The 18,212-nt window shown below is 36.0% G+C and overlaps 1 protein-coding gene across 1 annotated transcript in view; it reads left to right on the top strand.

Moving 5' to 3' along the window:
- DISC1 (DISC1 scaffold protein) overlaps positions 1–18,212 on the top strand; it is a 555,671-nt gene that overhangs the window by 118,666 nt on the left and 418,793 nt on the right. The window contains exon 4 of the mRNA XM_069064870.1: positions 16,823–16,970. Coding sequence (XP_068920971.1) covers positions 16,823–16,970 — 148 coding nt within the window. The remainder of the gene's footprint in view (positions 1–16,822; positions 16,971–18,212) is intronic.

Below are 18,212 nucleotides of genomic sequence, written 5' to 3'. Positions count from 1 at the left end.
TCCAGACCCCTGCAACAACAGCACTGTCCTTCACCAGTGGACAGTATCACTCTCTGTCTGCAGGACAGTCTCAGGGCTTCTTAGTGAACAGCCAGGTTCCAGGACTTCTTCAACAGGACTGTCTTTCACCAGTGGACAAATCTGGCAAAACAACATCAAAACAGACAGACAAAGTACCAGCAAAACAGCCATGTCTCCTCAGTCCTTGGCAGCTCAGGGGGCAGGTCTCAAAAGTCCAGGGCAATTCAAAGCGGCCACCAGCAATTCTCTTAGTCTCTCTCTCTCCACGAGGTGCTGCTTCTAAAAAAAGTCCTTCTTCCTCTCTCTTGTCTCTCCAAATCTACGTCACCAGTTCCTCCCAGTTCAGGACTTTCTTTTCACATCAACAAGTCCATCCCACAGGTGGGATTAACAAGCTCTGGGTTTTAACACAATCAATTTGAAAACCAATACAGGGGGAATCTTTAAATGCCATTACTATCACAGATGGCGAGGTTACAGATGAAGAAATAAATTGAGTTACTGAATGGTAAGTGACTTGCCTCAGATCATATAGCTAGTAAGAGTCTAAGGTGCTATTCTACCCTAGATCTCTCATGAATGGAGATTGGCTCTTTTGTCTATGTTAGTATGACTTTCCTTATGTGAGTTGAGGAAAAGAAAGATCACTTCTTTGATCTGTTTAAATGAAGAGTTAGAACAATTTGTGTCTAAAATAATCAGCCTATGGTTACTACAACAAAATCTGGAAAGAATACTGAAAAACATGTTAAAGAGACACTAAAACAAACAGTATGGCTTTGTTACCTTGTTAATGTTGCCATGTTGAATAATCAAAATACAAAAATAGTTTGTTTCATCCATAATTATTTTTGTTATTTTGTTTGAATATTCTTATTATTAAATTTTATAAATTAAACAACAACAACAACAACAAATAAGCCATAGGGCAGTCTTATGTTGGTATCTTTTTGTAAAAGTTATGGAAAAGTTGTGTTTCTTAAAATAGACCTAGGTGAAAAAATTTTTTTTCTGCTTTTTTTTTTTTTTGGAGGGGGGAAGGCAGTGCAATTACGGTTAAGTGACTTGCCCAAGATCACATGGCTAGTAAGTGTTAAGTGACTGAGGCTGAATTTGAGGCCACCCCCTAGGCGAAATTTAAAAAAAATTCATTTGAAAAAAAGAAAAGATTTAGAAGAAAAATATAAATAAATAGAATCCTGATATCAGATCTTGAACTATCTTATAAAGCATATAATATATATTACCAAAGCTATTTACTAGTACATTAAAAATAAAAAGTAAAACAGTGGAACAGGCTAGAGAAGCAAGCCCCAGAAGTTACCAAACATTGTGATGAAGTATTGAATAAATCCCAAAACACAAACCACCGGCTACTGGAGAAAGTCATCCATTCAATGAGAACTGCTAGCAAAATGGAAAACAATGCAGCAGAACATAGGCCTAGATCAGCTTCTTATTTATAAATTACAGCATAATCCAAACATATAAAGAACTTCAGCATGAAAGATCCTATCAGGAAAAAAAAAACTAGAAGAAAATGGATGAAAATGCCTTTCTTCAAATCTGTGGTTAAAAGGAGAATTTGTAGCCACAAAGGAAACAAAAGAGCTTACAAAAAATAAAATGGCAACTTTGATTCTAGGAAATTAAAAGACTGCTGTCAATAAAATTAATACAATTAGAATAAGAAGAGAAACTATTGAGTGGGTGGAAAAATATTTCTATCAAATATGGGAATACTCTCTCTAATACTCTATATATAAGCATAGGTCAGAGAGCCACAGAGTTAAGTGACTTGACCAAGATCTCATTCCTAGTAAGTGTCAATAGGTGGTATTTGAACCCAATTCTTTCCATATTCTAAGCCTAGCACTCTACTCTCTATGTCCAGAAACCTCTATGTATCAAAAAGTTATGATAAAAATTATATATACAAGATATATAATTAAAATAATATAAGGCTGTCAGCCTTCAGTATGTAAATGGTTAAAAGATATGAACAGTTTTCAAAAGAAGAAATACAAAGTGAGGCAGGTAGGTGGTACAGTGAATAGAGTACCAGCCCTGGAGTCAGGAGGACCTGAGTTCGTATGTGGCCTCAGATGCTTGATGCTAACTGTTTGACCTTGGGCAAGTCACTTAACCCCAATTGCCTTACCTTCCCCCCTCCAAAAAAACCAACAACAACAAAAAAAGAAATACTATCAAAAATTATATGTTGACATTATATGTATATATATGATATTATATGTCAACAAATCTAAGTATGAAATTAATAAGAAGAAAAAATAAAGCAGCTCAGGGATTTTACCTCATACCCCATCAAATTGACACACGATAAAAGATGGAGATAATTAATGTTGGAGGGGCTGTGGCAAGACAGTGTATATTGCTGGTAGAATTGCACAGTGATTCAACCCTAATGTTCTAGTGAAACATTCAATAAAGTCAAGAACATAAATCACAAACCTAATTCTTCCTCATTCTGAACCAAGCATTTTGACCCCCATTCCAAGCAACATGGGCTAAGAAATTTGGAATTATAAAAGTAAGGTCACTAAGCTTTCTGTGTGTTTATAACTTTTGATCCATCTTCCTTGATTGGGCATATGCCACAAGGAGGTCAAAGACAAAAAAAATATCCTACATTATACCACAATATCTGTAGCAGCACAATATACGGTGGCAGCAAAAACTTGGAAATAAAATAGGTGCCCATCAATTGGGCAACAGTTGAACAAATTGTGACACATGAATACATTGGACACAATTGTATCTTAAGAAATGGCAGAAATGAAATGCAGGGAGACATATGAACTCATGCAGAGTGAAGTACAACGGGAAGAACAATATGCATGGTGACTACATTTAACATAAAATGAAAACGTCAGCAGAAGTTTTCTGAGCTCAGATTAATTACAGTAACAATCTTGTTCACAAATGAACGACTGGGAATTTTTCCCTCTTTTCAGTATAGAGGTAGAGGGACTGTTGTTGTTCAGTTGTTTCAATCAAGCCCAACTCTTTGTGACCCCATTTGGGGTCTTCTTGACCAGAGGTACTGGAGTAGTTTGCCATTTCCTTCTCCAGCTTATTTTCCAGATGAGGAAACTGAGGCAGAGTTAAGTGACCTGCCCAGGGTCACACTAGTAAGTGTCTGAGGCCATATTTGAACTCAAGAAGTTGAGTCTTCCTGACTCCAGGCCCAGTACTCTATCCACTGTGCTACCTAACTGCCCCATATAATGCCGTGTATGCTACCAAATTTGATACAGGGTTTGATGGGGGAAGTTATAACAGGAAACTGCTATGGTATTGAAAACAAAATGCAATGATGGTTAAATTCTGAAATAACTGAATGAATTGATCTCCTTTATATGGATATTCCTTCCAGTCATGCAGATTACAAATCATCCATACCTCCCACCCTATGTGAGACTTGTCCATGTGCTCCTGTAAGTTTGCTAGAGAGAGTTCATCCATTTTGCTGGGCCTTCCTTACTTGCTCTCGACATATTTTGCTTTGATGATGTATTTCTTTAATCATGTACTTTACTCAGGTTCTTCTTGGCAGCTTCTTATTTACGTTTTCTATCCTGCTCACACCCTCCATTTGCTTCCCCATTGCCCTCAGTATTGATACTCACTTTTAATTCTTTGGAAACTTTAAAGTTCCATATCTCACAGCCATATAGTAATATCAGTAAAATATTCATATTAGAGAGATTGAACTATTTCATCTTAAGGACATTAGGGCCATAGAAGGAGCTCTGCAATTCCCATAAATAATCTAGTTCACTGTCTTGTCCAACTCATCCATTTGCAGTGTCTGTTCAAATGACAAATACTAGTGGATAAACTCTATAGGCTGTCCATCTAAGTATATGTTACAGTTTGGACAATAGGCATTCTTAATCTACTTGTTTTCTCCAGTTTGGAACATTCAGTCAAACTCTTTTGAGTGAGGCTCTACAGTGTGCTGGGATTTGTGACCATCTATCAACAAGAAGGCCTGGAGAATGTTTGCTATCCATAGAGAATCTCTCTTCATTTTGGACTCCGAATCTCTCCTACGTGACATTTGTGATATACTTTTGGTGGGCTGGTCTTCCTGTTTTATGCTTTATATCTCATATGATATTAAGGAACTGAGTGTTGTGGGAAAAGTTTTTTTCTGTTATATTTTTCAAGGAGTCTTTCATATTTTTGACATCAAAATTATATGTGCCTATAAGGAGGCACTCATGAATCAAGCTATACACAGTAACACAGTGAGTTCTTGTATTCTGTCTATATTTTAGTCAATTGTATGATGATAAACACCTCTTCTACAGTGGAATAGACTTGCAGAAGCCCATCTGTTCCAGTTTAATACCATCATCCAGGATGTCCTCAATGAATAGATATTTTATTCTCTTTTAAAAAAATTATATAAATGGGAAAGTAAGAGTGTTGATGCTCTTCAGTAAACTCTTTTGGTACTAATAATGCCTCATATTTTTCCCATGCCTTTTGGATTTTCCCCTCCTTCAGATTTCTAGTAAATATATCTGTATATAGTCTCACAATTGTTACCTCCTCTATGTCCAGAGATCCTCTCTGAACAGATCTCTTCTATGTTCACTTGATCTAATCTAGATGCTTTCCCCATCTTTGTTATCTTTTATATCATATTTACTTTCACTATAATCACTACACATCCTGAACTATGATGTTAGAATTCAAGTATAGTGGCCCCAGTTTCCTTGGTGGAGAACAAAATTTACTTAATTTATTAATTTAATTTAATTAAATAACACCAACAACTTTTCAGATCTTTTCAGTCTTTTTTCCCCTTCTATTTGTTGTCTTCCTTCTGGTATTATTTTGAGATTCCCCCAGGATGACTTAGTTAGACCTTTCACTAAGCTGTCTTTAAACTGATTTTACCTTTTACTATTGTTTTATGAAATGACACTGCTTATCATATTATATCCTCTCTCTTTATAAAATTTTATAAACAAATTTATTTTTGAAATTAGTGTTAAGGGGCGGCTAGGTGGCGCAGTGAATAGAGCACCAGCCCTGGAGTCAGAAGGACCTGAGTTCAAATGCAGCCTCAGACACTTAAGACTTACTAGCTGTGTGGCCTTGGGCAAGTCACTTAACTCCAATTGCTCTGCCTTCCCCCACTCCCAAAAGCAAGCAAACAAACAAACCAAAAAACAAACAACCCCCCCAAAACAACTAGCATTGTGCTCAGTCTCCATATCTCTCTGCTTAGAACCTAGAGTAGAGGAGTAGGTAGATACTCTCTGGAAACCAAGCCCGCAAATAGGAATACAGATTGGAGGTGTAAGCTGAGAAGGAATGCCACACTGAAGTGTGAAGTGGGGACTAAAAATGTGGAACACTGTATATGATGTTAGACTTTCTCAATGTTTTGATTAGTTTTGCTGAATTGTTTTCTCTCTCTCTTTTTTTTTTAGTCTTTATTATAAAGGATAACTCTCCAGGAGAGAGTTGGAAGAGGGCTATATTCAGAAATATAAATGATGAGAAAACACGATATCACTAAAAATTTACTTTAAAAAACTAAAGTAAGGATTTGCTGACCAAAGCTCTTTTATGGTCTTTGGGTCTCATTTTGGCAAATTATATTATTTTAACTTATTTATCAAATTATTATAATTGGTTCTGTCATTTCTCCTCATTATCTCACATTTTTGACCATCAATAATGTGTTTTTAAAGGTGAAGTTGGAATGGTTTTAATTTGCATGGCATATCTTTTTCTCATCTTTATTCTGGCTCAGTAATGTTTAATTACATGGACAACTGAATTAGAAATCAAATATTTAGGCATTTCCCATTTGTTAAAATATCAGTTTCACTTTTTTTGGCGATATTGCTTGGTATTTGCTATGTAGAGTACGTTCTGATTTTTTTCTCGAAGAATGCAAAATGTAAAAGCAAGAGTTTTGCATAACTATAAAATTTCAGTCTCTTTCCTTATTGTTCATTTTTGAGATATTTTTCATCATTCTCACCTGTTTCTACATATGCATTGAAATTGTTGAGTATCATAGTATACATTGATTTAATATGGAAAATTTTTAGCAAAATTTGTAGAATTTCTCTACCTCTGTTTTTTTCAACAGAAGTTGATGTATAAATTGTAATTCTTTTCATGGTAGTATATTTGCAAGGTACTCATGAGTGCTGCAACATGAGATGATTAGATATTTCATCAAGTGGCATTACTTGTTGCCTTTGAACACATGGCAAGACCAATTGTAGCAATTCTTCAATTTGCCCTTTAAGGAAAACTTATGAGACATTCTCCTAATCTAAAAACTGTTTCCTAGCATATCTTATCTCCTTACATGTCTGATTTCCACTATTAATGGCATCAAATTGTGATTAGACATTTGAGTAAGACTTTATGGGGGAGTGGGCTTAGAAAGCACACATGGCCAAAGAAAGATAAACCCAGAACTCCTGGTTACTGAGGTCCTTTTCTCTCTTGTGGAGTATTCGTGACGTAACTCAAGTTCTCTACTGCACTCTGAGGGTCAGTTTCTTTAAATAGTACTAAAGCTGGAATTCCTTAGTATAGTTTTAACTAGTTTTAAGTTTTGTATGTCTCTTAGCTTCCGATGCAGATGCTGTTGTCAGCTACTGTTGCTCTGGTGGACACTGGTAACATTGCTAATAAGAATTGTATATCTTTCAGACTTTCAAAATTTACAGAGTTATTACTTGGTCAGTGGGATGGGGGGAAAGGGAGAGAGAGAACTTTCTCTTTCCTCCAAGGACAATTTCCTTTCAAGATTTTTAACCTTTGCATTGGACTACCACTTGACTGACCTTTTACTGGAATGTGTGAATCCAAACTGGCTTGCTGTATCATTCATAGTTCCAAAAGTATGTCTCATATTTTTTTCAGCCATTCACAAAATATTTCCTTCATAGTGTCATCTAATTTCATCCAGAGCCCCAAAGACCCTATAATCCTTTCAGATTGATTAAGGAGTCATTATACCTAGTTTACTTTTTATTGATCAATCAATTCAATTGAGATTTTTGGATCTTCTGTGATAATATTAATTAGAAGTGGGGATAGAAACCTCCATCCTTACATCTTCAAAGAAATGGGGGAGGGAAGTGTCTTCTTATATCCCTTCTTAGGACCAATCTTGGTCATTGTGATTCCATAGCATTCAATTTTGATTATTGTTCTTTCCTCTTAAAATATTTTTTAAATTAATAAGCATTTATTTTCTTTTCTTTCCACCTCCTAGCCCCCCCCCCCCAATTAGGAGGGAAAAAAGAAAAACAAAACCCTTGTAACAGATAGGTATAGTCAAGCAAAGCAAATTCCCACATGCTCATTGATTGTGGAGTGACTGACCAAATTATAGCATATGGATATAATGGAAAATGGCTACAAAAATGGCTTCTAAAAATATTTTGGTAATGTTAAGTACCTTGAACTTGTGTTTTTGAGGTGTCATATTTTCCAGAAACACCAGAACAGAGTATACAAGAGGCCCTGAACATGTCAAGGATGAAGCCACTCCCCCCACTTCCCTTCCCTACCCCACACCCTGAGCTGACATAATATGTTATCTGCACTGCAATCTGGACTCCCTGTGTGTCTTTGGGAGTCAAAACAGGTTCCAGTCAGTCTACACCAGACTGACACACTTTGTGCAGCTGAGACCCTTGTAGATAAGCAGACCATCCTATCTTCATGGTCTAGCAATTCCTAAACATTTCCTAGCTGCTTTAGTCCTTTTCCATTTCTCTATGACTTCCCCTTTTCCCTGTAACTTAAATACCAAAGTTTTGCCTGAACCACTAGGCTCCTTGGTACAAACAGTTCCCACATGCCTGTGCCTTTCTCCTGTAATAAATCCAGTTGCAATGCATGTTTCATGGATTTGTGATATTGGTTTTGGTGTAGTATACATGAGACTGTTTGTCAATGTCTAGATAAAAAGGGTATAGGCATTTTAGTCTATTTCTTTACATAATTACTTTTTAAAAGTTTTATTTTTAGTTTATGAAATAAAACAAGCATTTCCATAACATAATACAATGAAAAGATGATGGTACATGAAACTGCAAGTCTACTACACACATATTGCTCTTCCTTACATATATACAACAAAATTATTATGTAAATTTTTTTCTTCCCTACCCTCTCCCCCCCCACCTTAGGGATGGCCACCACTAGACACAAATAGGTATACATGTGAAATTATTCTATACGTACTTCTACTTGTCACTTCTTTCTCTGGATGCAGATCGCATCTTTCTTCATGTGTCCTTTATGGTTAATTTGGACTTAGCCACCCAAATCTGCTCTTCAAACAATGTTGCTGTTATTGTTTACAACATTTTCTTGGTTCTGCTCATTTCACTCTTTACTATTTTGTGCAAATCTGTTCATGTTTTTCTAAAGTCATTGAGCTCATCATTTTTTTTATAGCACAGTAGTTTGAATTTGGAAAGTATTTCCATTTTTAGTATATTGGAGTGACTAGTTTTACATATTGATGACCTCTACTTATTGATATTTGCGTTTATTTCTCTCAAAATTGTTTTAATTTTACTTACATAAGTTCTCTGTCTCTTGGAAGGTTATGTCCCAAATATTTAATATGTTTAATTGTTTTAAATGAGATTTCTCTTTTCATCTCCTTTTCCTGTTTGTTTGTTTGTTTTTTTGGTAGTAAGATGATTTTTATGGATTTATTTTGTATTCTGCTATATTGCTGAATTTATTGTCTTGACTAATTTTGGGGGTAATTATCTAGAATGTTCTGAATTAAATATTGTAAGCTTATGGAAATGTTTGTCTCTTTCTTGCTGATGCTTACTCCTTTATTTGCTTTTTTGGGGGGCCAGATTGCTGTAGCTAGCATTTCTAGTACATTACCAGATAATAATAGTGATAGCAGATATATCATTACTTCACTCCTGAGCTTATTTGGGAAAACTTCTAATTTTTCTCCATTAAAAATAATGCTAATTATTAGTTTTAGATAAATGTTTTTAATTACATTAAGGAAAGGTCTTTTTATTTTTATGCTTTTTGAGTGTTTTTTTTAAACATAAATGAGTACTATATTTTATTGAAGATGTTTTCTCTATCTACTGCTATAATCATGTGTTTTGTTTTATTATTAATAAGGTAATCACACTAATTGTTTTCTGGTCCTTTCCTACCTCTCCAGTCTTCTTATATTTTACTCTGCACCATGTACTCTATGATCTAGCAACACTGACTGACTTGCTGCTCACAACACTGCTTCCCTATTCTGTGCATTTTTACATGTTGGCCCCCATGCCTTCCACATTTTGGTTCCACCTTACCTTTCCAGTCTTATTTCCTGTTACTTTCCATTTTTTCAACTTATCCTCCAGTCAAACTAGAAAATTAACTAACTCAGGGATTCTTTACCTAGTGTCTATGAATTTAATTTTAAATGTTTTGATAATTGTATTTCAATAGAATTGGCTTCCTTTGTAATCCTATGAATTTTATTTTATGTATTTAAAAATCTTCTGAGATGTGGTCTGGAGACTACCAAAGGGTTCCATGATGCACAAAAAGATTAAGAACTCTTGCTCTAACTTAACATAATACTTCTCTTCATCCATGTAGGTATCCCTATGCCTGGAGTTAATTCCTTCCTCAGTTTTACCTTTTAGAATCCTTACCTTCAAGGCTTAGATTAGATACTATTTCTTTCATGAAGCCTTAAATCCAAGGTGAAAGTATTTTCTCCTTCCTTAAATTTTTCTAGAGGGTTTTTCTGGTTTTCTCCTTTGATCATATCACACACTGACTTGCATTATAGTTGCCTGTTTGGGAGCCATCTTGTCCTATACCTGCTCTACTCCTACTCCTGGAGAATGTGAACATCTTGGAAGTAGGACTTTACCATTTTTCATCTTCATTTCCTTCTCACCCAGCACAGTACCTTGAGAATAAAAGACATTTACCAAATGTTTGTTGAATAGAGCTTGGATGGTTGTAACCTTTTGAGAATGACCAACTTTAGTGGTATATAAATAAAAATAGTAGAATACACACACACACACACGTATGTATACAAAAGAGTAGAGACTTTGTGATGGCCAGTTGAAGAAGAAAAATAAAAGCCATTGGTATAGATAACACATAGATCGTGACTTTAGGATAAAAATTATTTAGAAGTAAGCTTCCATTCAATTCAACTAATGTTTGTTAAGTTCTTACTATGTGCAAGGTAGAAAAGTAGTGTACTGGGTAGAGGGTTTTTCTATAGACAGGAAAACCTGGGTTTATATCCTGCCTCTGATATGTACTTGTTGTATAACCCTGGGCCAGTTACAAAACCTCTTAGTGCCATAGGTAACTCTCTAAGATTATAAGTCATAGAGAGAGGAGCTTCAGATCTGTATCAAAGGAAGGAATTTCTTTTTTTTTTTAAATTTTTTTAAAATTTGTTTGTTTCCTTTTAGTTTACAGGATTCAATTCCACAATTCCTTGATTTTCACATTTTTTGTCTCCCCCCCTCCCACCTCCCCCCCATGGTGGCTTATAGTCAAGTATAGGATCTGTAAATACTTTCACATTATACATTAGTCAGGTTATAAGTACGGATTGTAACAGCTGGAATGAAAAATGGTAACGAGGACATAAAACCAAATAAGAGAAGGAAAAAGATCAGGTATTTTGCTTCCACCTGGATATAAACTTAGTTCTTTCTAGTTCTTTCTCTGGATGCACATATTTCTCTCCATCATGAGTCTTTTGGGATTGACTTATATCACTGCATTGCTGAGAAGAGTCCAGTCTATCAAAGTTGGTCATCATACATACGTTGTGTCTGTAATTGTGTACAAATTTCTCCTGGTTCTACTCTTCTCACTCAGCATCAGTTCTTTTAAGACTCTCCAGGTAAATATGAAGACTGTCTGCTCCTTGTTTCTTATAGCACAATAGTATTCCATAACATGCATATACCACAACTTGTTCAGCCATTACCCAATTGATGGGCACCCCCTTAATTTCCAATTCTTTGCTACCACAAAAAGAACTGCTATAAACATTTTTGTACATATGGGTCTTTCTCTCATTTCTATGATCTCTTTGGGATATAATCCTAGGAGTGGTATTGCTGGATCAAAGGGTATGAAAGTATTTATAGCCCTTTGGGCATAATTCCAGATTGCTCTCCAGAAAGGCTGGATCAGTTCACAACTCCACCAGCAATGCATTAGTGTTCCAATTTGCCCACATCCTCTCCAGCATTTGTCATTATCCTGTTTTGTCATCTTAGCCTATCTGACTGGTGAGACGTGGTACCTCAGAGTTGTTTTGATTTGCATTTCTCTAATCAATAGTGAATTAGAGCATTTTTTCATGTGCTTATAGATAGCTTTAATTTCTTTCTCTGAAAACTGCCTGTTCATATCCTTTGACCATTTATCAATCGGGGAATGACTTGTATTCTTATAAATTTGACTCAATTCTCTGTATATTTTAGAAATGAGTCCTTTGTCAGAGACATAGGTTGTAAAGATTCTTTCCCAATTTCCCACCTCCCTCTTAATCTTGGTTACATTGGCTTTGTTTGTACAGACACTTTTCAATTTCATGTAGTCAAAATTACCCATTTTACATTTTATAATGTTCTCTAATTCTTGTTTAGTCATAAAGTCTTTCCCTCTCCACAAGTCTGATAGGTAAACTATTCCTTGTTTTAGGAGACTGCTTACAGTATCAACCTTTATACCTAGATCATGCACCCATTTAGACTTGATTTTGGTATATGGTGTTAGTTAATGGTCTATGCCCAGTTTCTGCCATGCTAAATTCCAGTTTTCCCAGCAGTTTTTGTCAAATAGTGAGTTCTTATCCCCAAAACCGGGGTCTGGAGGTTTATCAAACAATAGATTACTATAGTCATTGACTTCTGAATCTCGTGTGCCTAATCTATTCCATTGATCCACTCCTCTGTTCCTTAGCCAGTACCAAGTAGTTTTGATGACTGCTGCTTTATAATACAGATTGAAATCTGGTATAGCTAGTCCACCTTCCCTAGCATTTCTTTTCATTAATTCCCTTGATATTCTGGACTGTTTATTCTTCCAAATGAATTTTGTTATTATTTTTTCTAGCTCTATAAAGTAGTTTTTTGGTAAATTAATTGGTATGGCACTAAATATATAATTTAATTTAGGTAAAATTGTCATTTTTATTATATTAGCTCAACCCAGCCATGAGCAATTGATATTTTTCCAATTAGTTAGATCTGACTTTATTTGTGTAAAAAGTGTTTTGTAGTTATGATCATACAGGTCCTGGGTTTGTTTTGGCAGGTAGATTCCCAAATATTTTATAATGTCTACAGTAACTTTAAATGGGATTTCTCTTTCTATCTCTTGTTGTTGAATTTCATTGGAAATATATAGGAATGCCGAGGATTTATGTGGGTTTATTTTATATCCTGCAACTTTGCCAAATTTATTTATTGTCTCAAGTAGTTTTCTACTTGATTCTCTAGGATTCTCTAAGTATATCCTCATATCATCTGCAAAGAGTGATAGCTTGGTCTCTTCTTTGCCTAATTTGATTCCTTTGATTTCTTTTTCTTCTCTAATTGCTACTGCTAACATTTCTAGTACCAGATTGAATAAGAGGGGTGATAGTGGACACCCTTGTTTCACCCCTGATCTTATGGGAAATGCTTCTACCTTCTCCCCATTACATATAATACTTGCTGATGGCTTTAAATAGATGCTACCTATTATTTTAAGGAAGGCTTCATTTATTCCTATACTTTCTAATGTTTTTAATAGGAATGGATGTTGTATTTTGTCAAAAGCCTTTTCTGCATCTATTGAGATGATCATGTGGTTTCTGCTAGTTTTATTGTTGATATGCTCAATTATACTGATGGTTTTCCTAATATTAAACAATCCTTGCATTCCTGGAATAAATCCTACCTGATCAAAGTGTATTATTCTTGAGATAAGTTGCTGTAGTCTTTTGGCTAGTATTTTATTTAGAATTTTTGCATCTATATTCATGAGGTAGATTGGTCTATAATTTTCTTTTTCTGTTTTATCTCTTCCTGATTTAGGTATCAGTACCATATTTATGTCATAAAAAGAATTGGGTAGGACTCCTTCTTTACTAATTTTCCCAAATAGTTTGTAGAGTATTGGAATCAATTGTTCTTTAAATGTTTGATAGAATTCACTAGTGAATCCATCTGGCCCTGGAGAATTTTTCCTAGGGAGCTGACTGATGGGTTGTTCAATTTCTTTTTCTGAGATGGGATTATTTAAGTAATTTACTTCCTCTTCAGTTAATCTGGGCAACTTGTATGTTTGTAAATATTCATCCATTTCCCTAAGATTATCAAATTTATGTGCATACAATTGGGAAAAATAATTCCTAATTATTGTTTTGATTTCCTCTTCATTGGAGGTAGATTCACCCTTTTCATTTTTGATACTCATAATTTGGTTTTCTTCTTTCTTTTTTTTATCATATTGACTAAGGGTCTATCAATTTTTTTTGTTTTTTTCATAAAACCAGCTCTTGGTTTCATTTATTAATTCAATAGTTTTCTTAATTTCAATTTTATTAATCTCTCCTTTTGTCTTCAATATTTCTGATTTAGTATTTAATTGGGGATTTTGATTTTTTTCTTTTTCTAGGTTTTTTAATTGCATGCCCAATTTGTTGAGCTCCCTTTTCTCTAATTTAATCACATATGCACTCAGGGATATAAAACTTCCCCTAAGAACTGCCTTTAATGCATCCCACAGATTTTGGTATGTTGTCTCATTATCATTCTCTTGAATGAAATTACTGATTGTTTCTATAATTTCTTGTTTGACCCACCCATTCTTTAGGATTAAATTGTTTAATTTCCAATTAGTTTTTAGTCTGTCTTTCCCTGGCCCTTTATTGCATATAATTTTTATTGCATCATGATCTGAGAAGGATGCATTTATTATTTCTGCCTTACTGCATAGAATTGTGAGGATTTTATGCCTAGAACATGGTCAATTTTTGAGTATGTGCCATGAACCGCTGAGAAGAAAGTACATTCCTTTTTATCCCCATTCAGTTTTCTCCAGAGATCTATCATACCTATCCTCTCTAAAGTCCTGTTCACCTCCTTAACTTCTTTCTTGTTTATTTTGAGGTTGGATTTATCAAGTTCAGAGAGGGAGAGATTAAGGTCTCCCACTAGTATAGTTTTGCTATCTATTTCTTCCTCTAATTTCTTTACCTTCTCCTCTAGGAATTTGGATGCTACACCACTTGGTGCATATATGTTAAGTAATGATATTGCTTCATTCTCGATGGTGCCTTTTAACAGGATATAGTTTCCTTCCTTATCTCTTTTAATTAGGTCAATTTTTGCTTTTGCTTTATCTGAGATAAGGATTGCTACCCCTGCTTTTTTTACTTTAGCTGAGGCATGATATATTTTATTCCAACCTTTTACCTTTACCTTGTGTGTATCCCTCTGTTTCAAGTGTGTTTCTTGTAAACAGCATATTGTAGGATTATGATTTCTAATCCATCCTGCTATTTGTCTCTGTTTTATGGGAGAGTTCATTCCATTCACATTTACAGTTATGATTGTTATCTGTTTCTTTCCCTCCATCCTATTCCTGCCCCTGTTAATGTTCATATTTTCCCTCCCTTCTCCCTTCCCCCCTTAATAGTTTTCCTTTTGACCACCGCCTCCCTCAGTGTTCCCTTTTCCGCCCTCTCCCTTTTCCTCCCCTTTCCCCTTACTACTTCCTTCCCTACAAACCACTCCCAGCCCCCTTTTGTAACCCTTTCCCCCTCCTACTGAGTGTAGGATATTTTTATACTTAACGAAGTATGCTATTTCTTCTTCGCATCAAGAGTGACAGGAACAGATCTCATGCGAAGCTCCTCTCCCTCCCCTCTTTCCCTCTAAAATGATACTTTTTGCGTTTCTTCTCCATAGAGTCCTATGCTTAACTGGTTGTTATTCCCTCCTTGTACCAGAACCATTGAGGGAAAAGCTCATATGCTTCCCAACTCCCTCCCTTTTTTTCCTCTGCTATACAGTTTTTATGCCTCTATGTGTGGCATAATTTACCCTTTTCCACTTCAACCATTCCCTTTCTTCCATTGCAGTCCCTTTGTGGCCCTTAATAAGATTTTTTTAAATCGTCATTTTGTGTATTTGTCTATAACCAGTTTGCTCTTATCAAATAGCAGGGTGTGTGTGTGTTCTCATTGTTTACCTTTCTAAGTCACTGTTGCATCTCGTAATTGGAGTTCTGGCTTTTTTATCAAGAAGGTCTGGAACTCTGTTATATCATTGAATGACCATCTCTTTTCCTGGAAGAATATGCTCAAGAAAGTCTCACTGGGTATGTGATCCTTGGTTGTAACCCGAGCTCTTTTGCCTTCTGGAAAATTGTATTCTACTGTCTCTGATCTTTCAGTGTAGAGGCTGCTAAATCCTGTGCAATCCTCACTGTGGACCCTCAATATTTGAATTGTTTCTTTCTGGCCGCTTGAAGTATTTTCTCTTTTATCTGGTAGTTCTGGAGTTTGGCCACAACGTTTCAAGGACTTTTCAGTTTGGGATCTCTTTCAGCAGGTGTCCGGTGGATTCTCTTGATTTCTATTTTACCCTCAGGTTCTAGTATCTCAGAGCAGTTTTCCTTAATGAGCTCTTGGAGAATGTTGTCCGGGCTCGTTTTTTCATCATAATTTTCTGGTAGGCCTATGACTCTCAGATTATCTCTCCTGGATCTGTTTTCTAGGTCAGTTTTTTTTTGAGGTATTTTACCTCTTTTTCTAATTTTTCATTCTTGTTGTTTTGCTTGACTAATTCTTGGTTCCTCATAGAGTTATTTGTTTCCATTTGGTTAATTCTAGTTTTTAGCAAATCATTTTCCTTGGTTAATTTTTGAAGCTCCTTTTCCATATCATATACTTTTCTTTTTAGAGAGGTTTTCCTCATTATAATGTTTTTCTAATTCTGCTATTTTTGTTTTGAGAGAATTATTCATTTTGTCTTCTATCTCTCTCATTTTGTTTTCAAAGTTCCTTTTGATCTCATCTAGGAGAGCTTTCTGTGCTTGGGACCCATTCCCTGTTGAAGTTTCAGCTTTGGGTGTAGAGTCCACATTGTCTCCCTCTGAGTTTGGTTCCTCCCTCTGAGGATAGTAGGACTCCAGAGTCTTTGTCTTTGTAGTCTGCTTTCTACCCATTTTGAGGCAGGGTCCTAGCCACGCCCTTCCTCTAGGATCCCAAGCCTTTACTGTAGAGGGTTTTGCCCTGGGGCAAGAATTACTATGTTTTCAGGATCAGAGGGGGGGTTTGGAGCAAGTGAGGTTGACTGTGTCATCCTAGTCTTTGGAGGTCCTGAAAGGGGCTTTTTAAAAAAATTTCTGGGCTATGAAGTGGTAGCCCCAGGAGTGTTTGCTGTCCAGGACAGGGGCCCCTGTATTTGCTTCTTACCTTGCTCTTTCCAGTCCCAGCCCTTTGGTGATAGGCCTGGTAGTGGACCTTGTGGTTGGTGGGAAGACTTGCCCTCCGAGTTGATCAGGCCCCTTCCGGGCCTGCCTCTGCCAGCCGCACTGTGCAAAAGGAAGGAATTTCTACACTGGGAGTTCCTTATACTGATGTCATAGATTTAGACACCCTCCTCCCCTCCCCCAAAAAGTAGTGAGAAGCACTGACAAGAAATATTCATCCTGAATTTCATGGTTTCATTTTTTCTTTCTTCCTCTATTGGGTATCTAGCTGAAGAATTAAAACAAAAATTAGAAAACTTGGAGAAAGAAAAGAGTACCCTAAAGTTTCAGCTTCCTTCAAGACATCCGTCCATTAGTTCATTTTTGGACCATTTTGGAGCCCAAGTCCAATCTGCTCTGCACTGGGCTACACATAGGTAAGTACTTGTGATATTTATGATCACTTTACAGGTTTGCCTTTGCAAGGATAACATTTGCCAATATATGCTTTATTTCCTTCCCCAATGCTTGATTTTATTCAGTCTTCTCCTTCCTCATTTCCACCTTTTAAAATATTTATTTTTGGCAAATTTACATATTAAGTTGGCAGTTTGGAGGACACTCTTAAGATCTAACCAAGGTACCACTTCCTTCAGGAAACTACTTCAGACCCCTCAGCTGAAAGTGTTCTTGGGTGGATACCATTTATGTGTCTAATAAGCATGATCAATTGACGGGAGAGTGCTATGCTTTTCCATTCAATTGTGGCTTTTTTCTGTGAAAATAAAACTCTATTAGATAGCTAGATGCTTTACTATTGGCATAAACATGATTTAAACAGATGATACATAACATAAAACAATATATATAGAAATATAAACAGGTACAGTTAGGCACTTCACCTACCTATCAACTACTATCAATCTCTTTGTCTCAGTCACTTAACAAGTATTTATTAAATGCCTACTGTGTGCTAGGCACTGTACTAAGTACTGTGGATAGAAAGAAAGGAAAAAAAAATAGTGCTGGCCCTCATGGAGCTCACAGACTCACGCATTCAAACAATTATTTACAAATGAGATTTATCCTGGATAAATTGGGGTAGTCTTAGAGGGAAGGCATTAACATTAAGGTAGGCTTGGAAAGGTTTCTTGAAGAAGGTGAGACTTCAGCTGGGACTTGAAGGAAATCATGAAGTAGACATGAAGAGTGAAAGGGTTCCGGGCATGCGGGACAGTGTGGGAAAATGGTTGGAGTTAGGAGATGTAGTATTTTATGTGAGGGACAAGAAAAAAAACCCATGGCATATCTCCAGGGTATGGGTGCCTATCCCAATGTACTTTAGGACTTAAGTAATTTCAACTGGGACCAAATCCCCTTTAGCCTTTTTTTCTGCTATTGGTTTTAACTCAATTAGTAATAAATAGAAGTGTGATAGAATGGAAATACTCCTCTCCCCTCCCCTCCCCCCCCCCCAAGAATCAGAAGACCTGGATTCTTCTAGTCCCACTAACTAGCTACATGGTCTTGAGCAAATCATGTTACCTCTTATATCCCTAATTTCTTCAAAGGAGTTGAACAAGAAAATCTCCAAGACACATTCCAATCTGACATTCTACAATTTTAAGAAAGTTCTAGTTGTTGCTTAAAATTCGATACTGACTGCCATTTTACAAGTC

Source organism: Petaurus breviceps, unplaced genomic scaffold (genome assembly GCF_028583685.1).
Source record: "Petaurus breviceps papuanus isolate PSGF00001 unplaced genomic scaffold, PetGlider_PUasm1.0 90650, whole genome shotgun sequence".
Classification (NCBI taxonomy): Eukaryota; Metazoa; Chordata; class Mammalia; order Diprotodontia; family Petauridae; genus Petaurus; species Petaurus breviceps.
The sequence above is the reverse complement of the archived record's forward strand: the minus strand, read 5'-3'. Positions and strand labels throughout refer to the sequence as shown.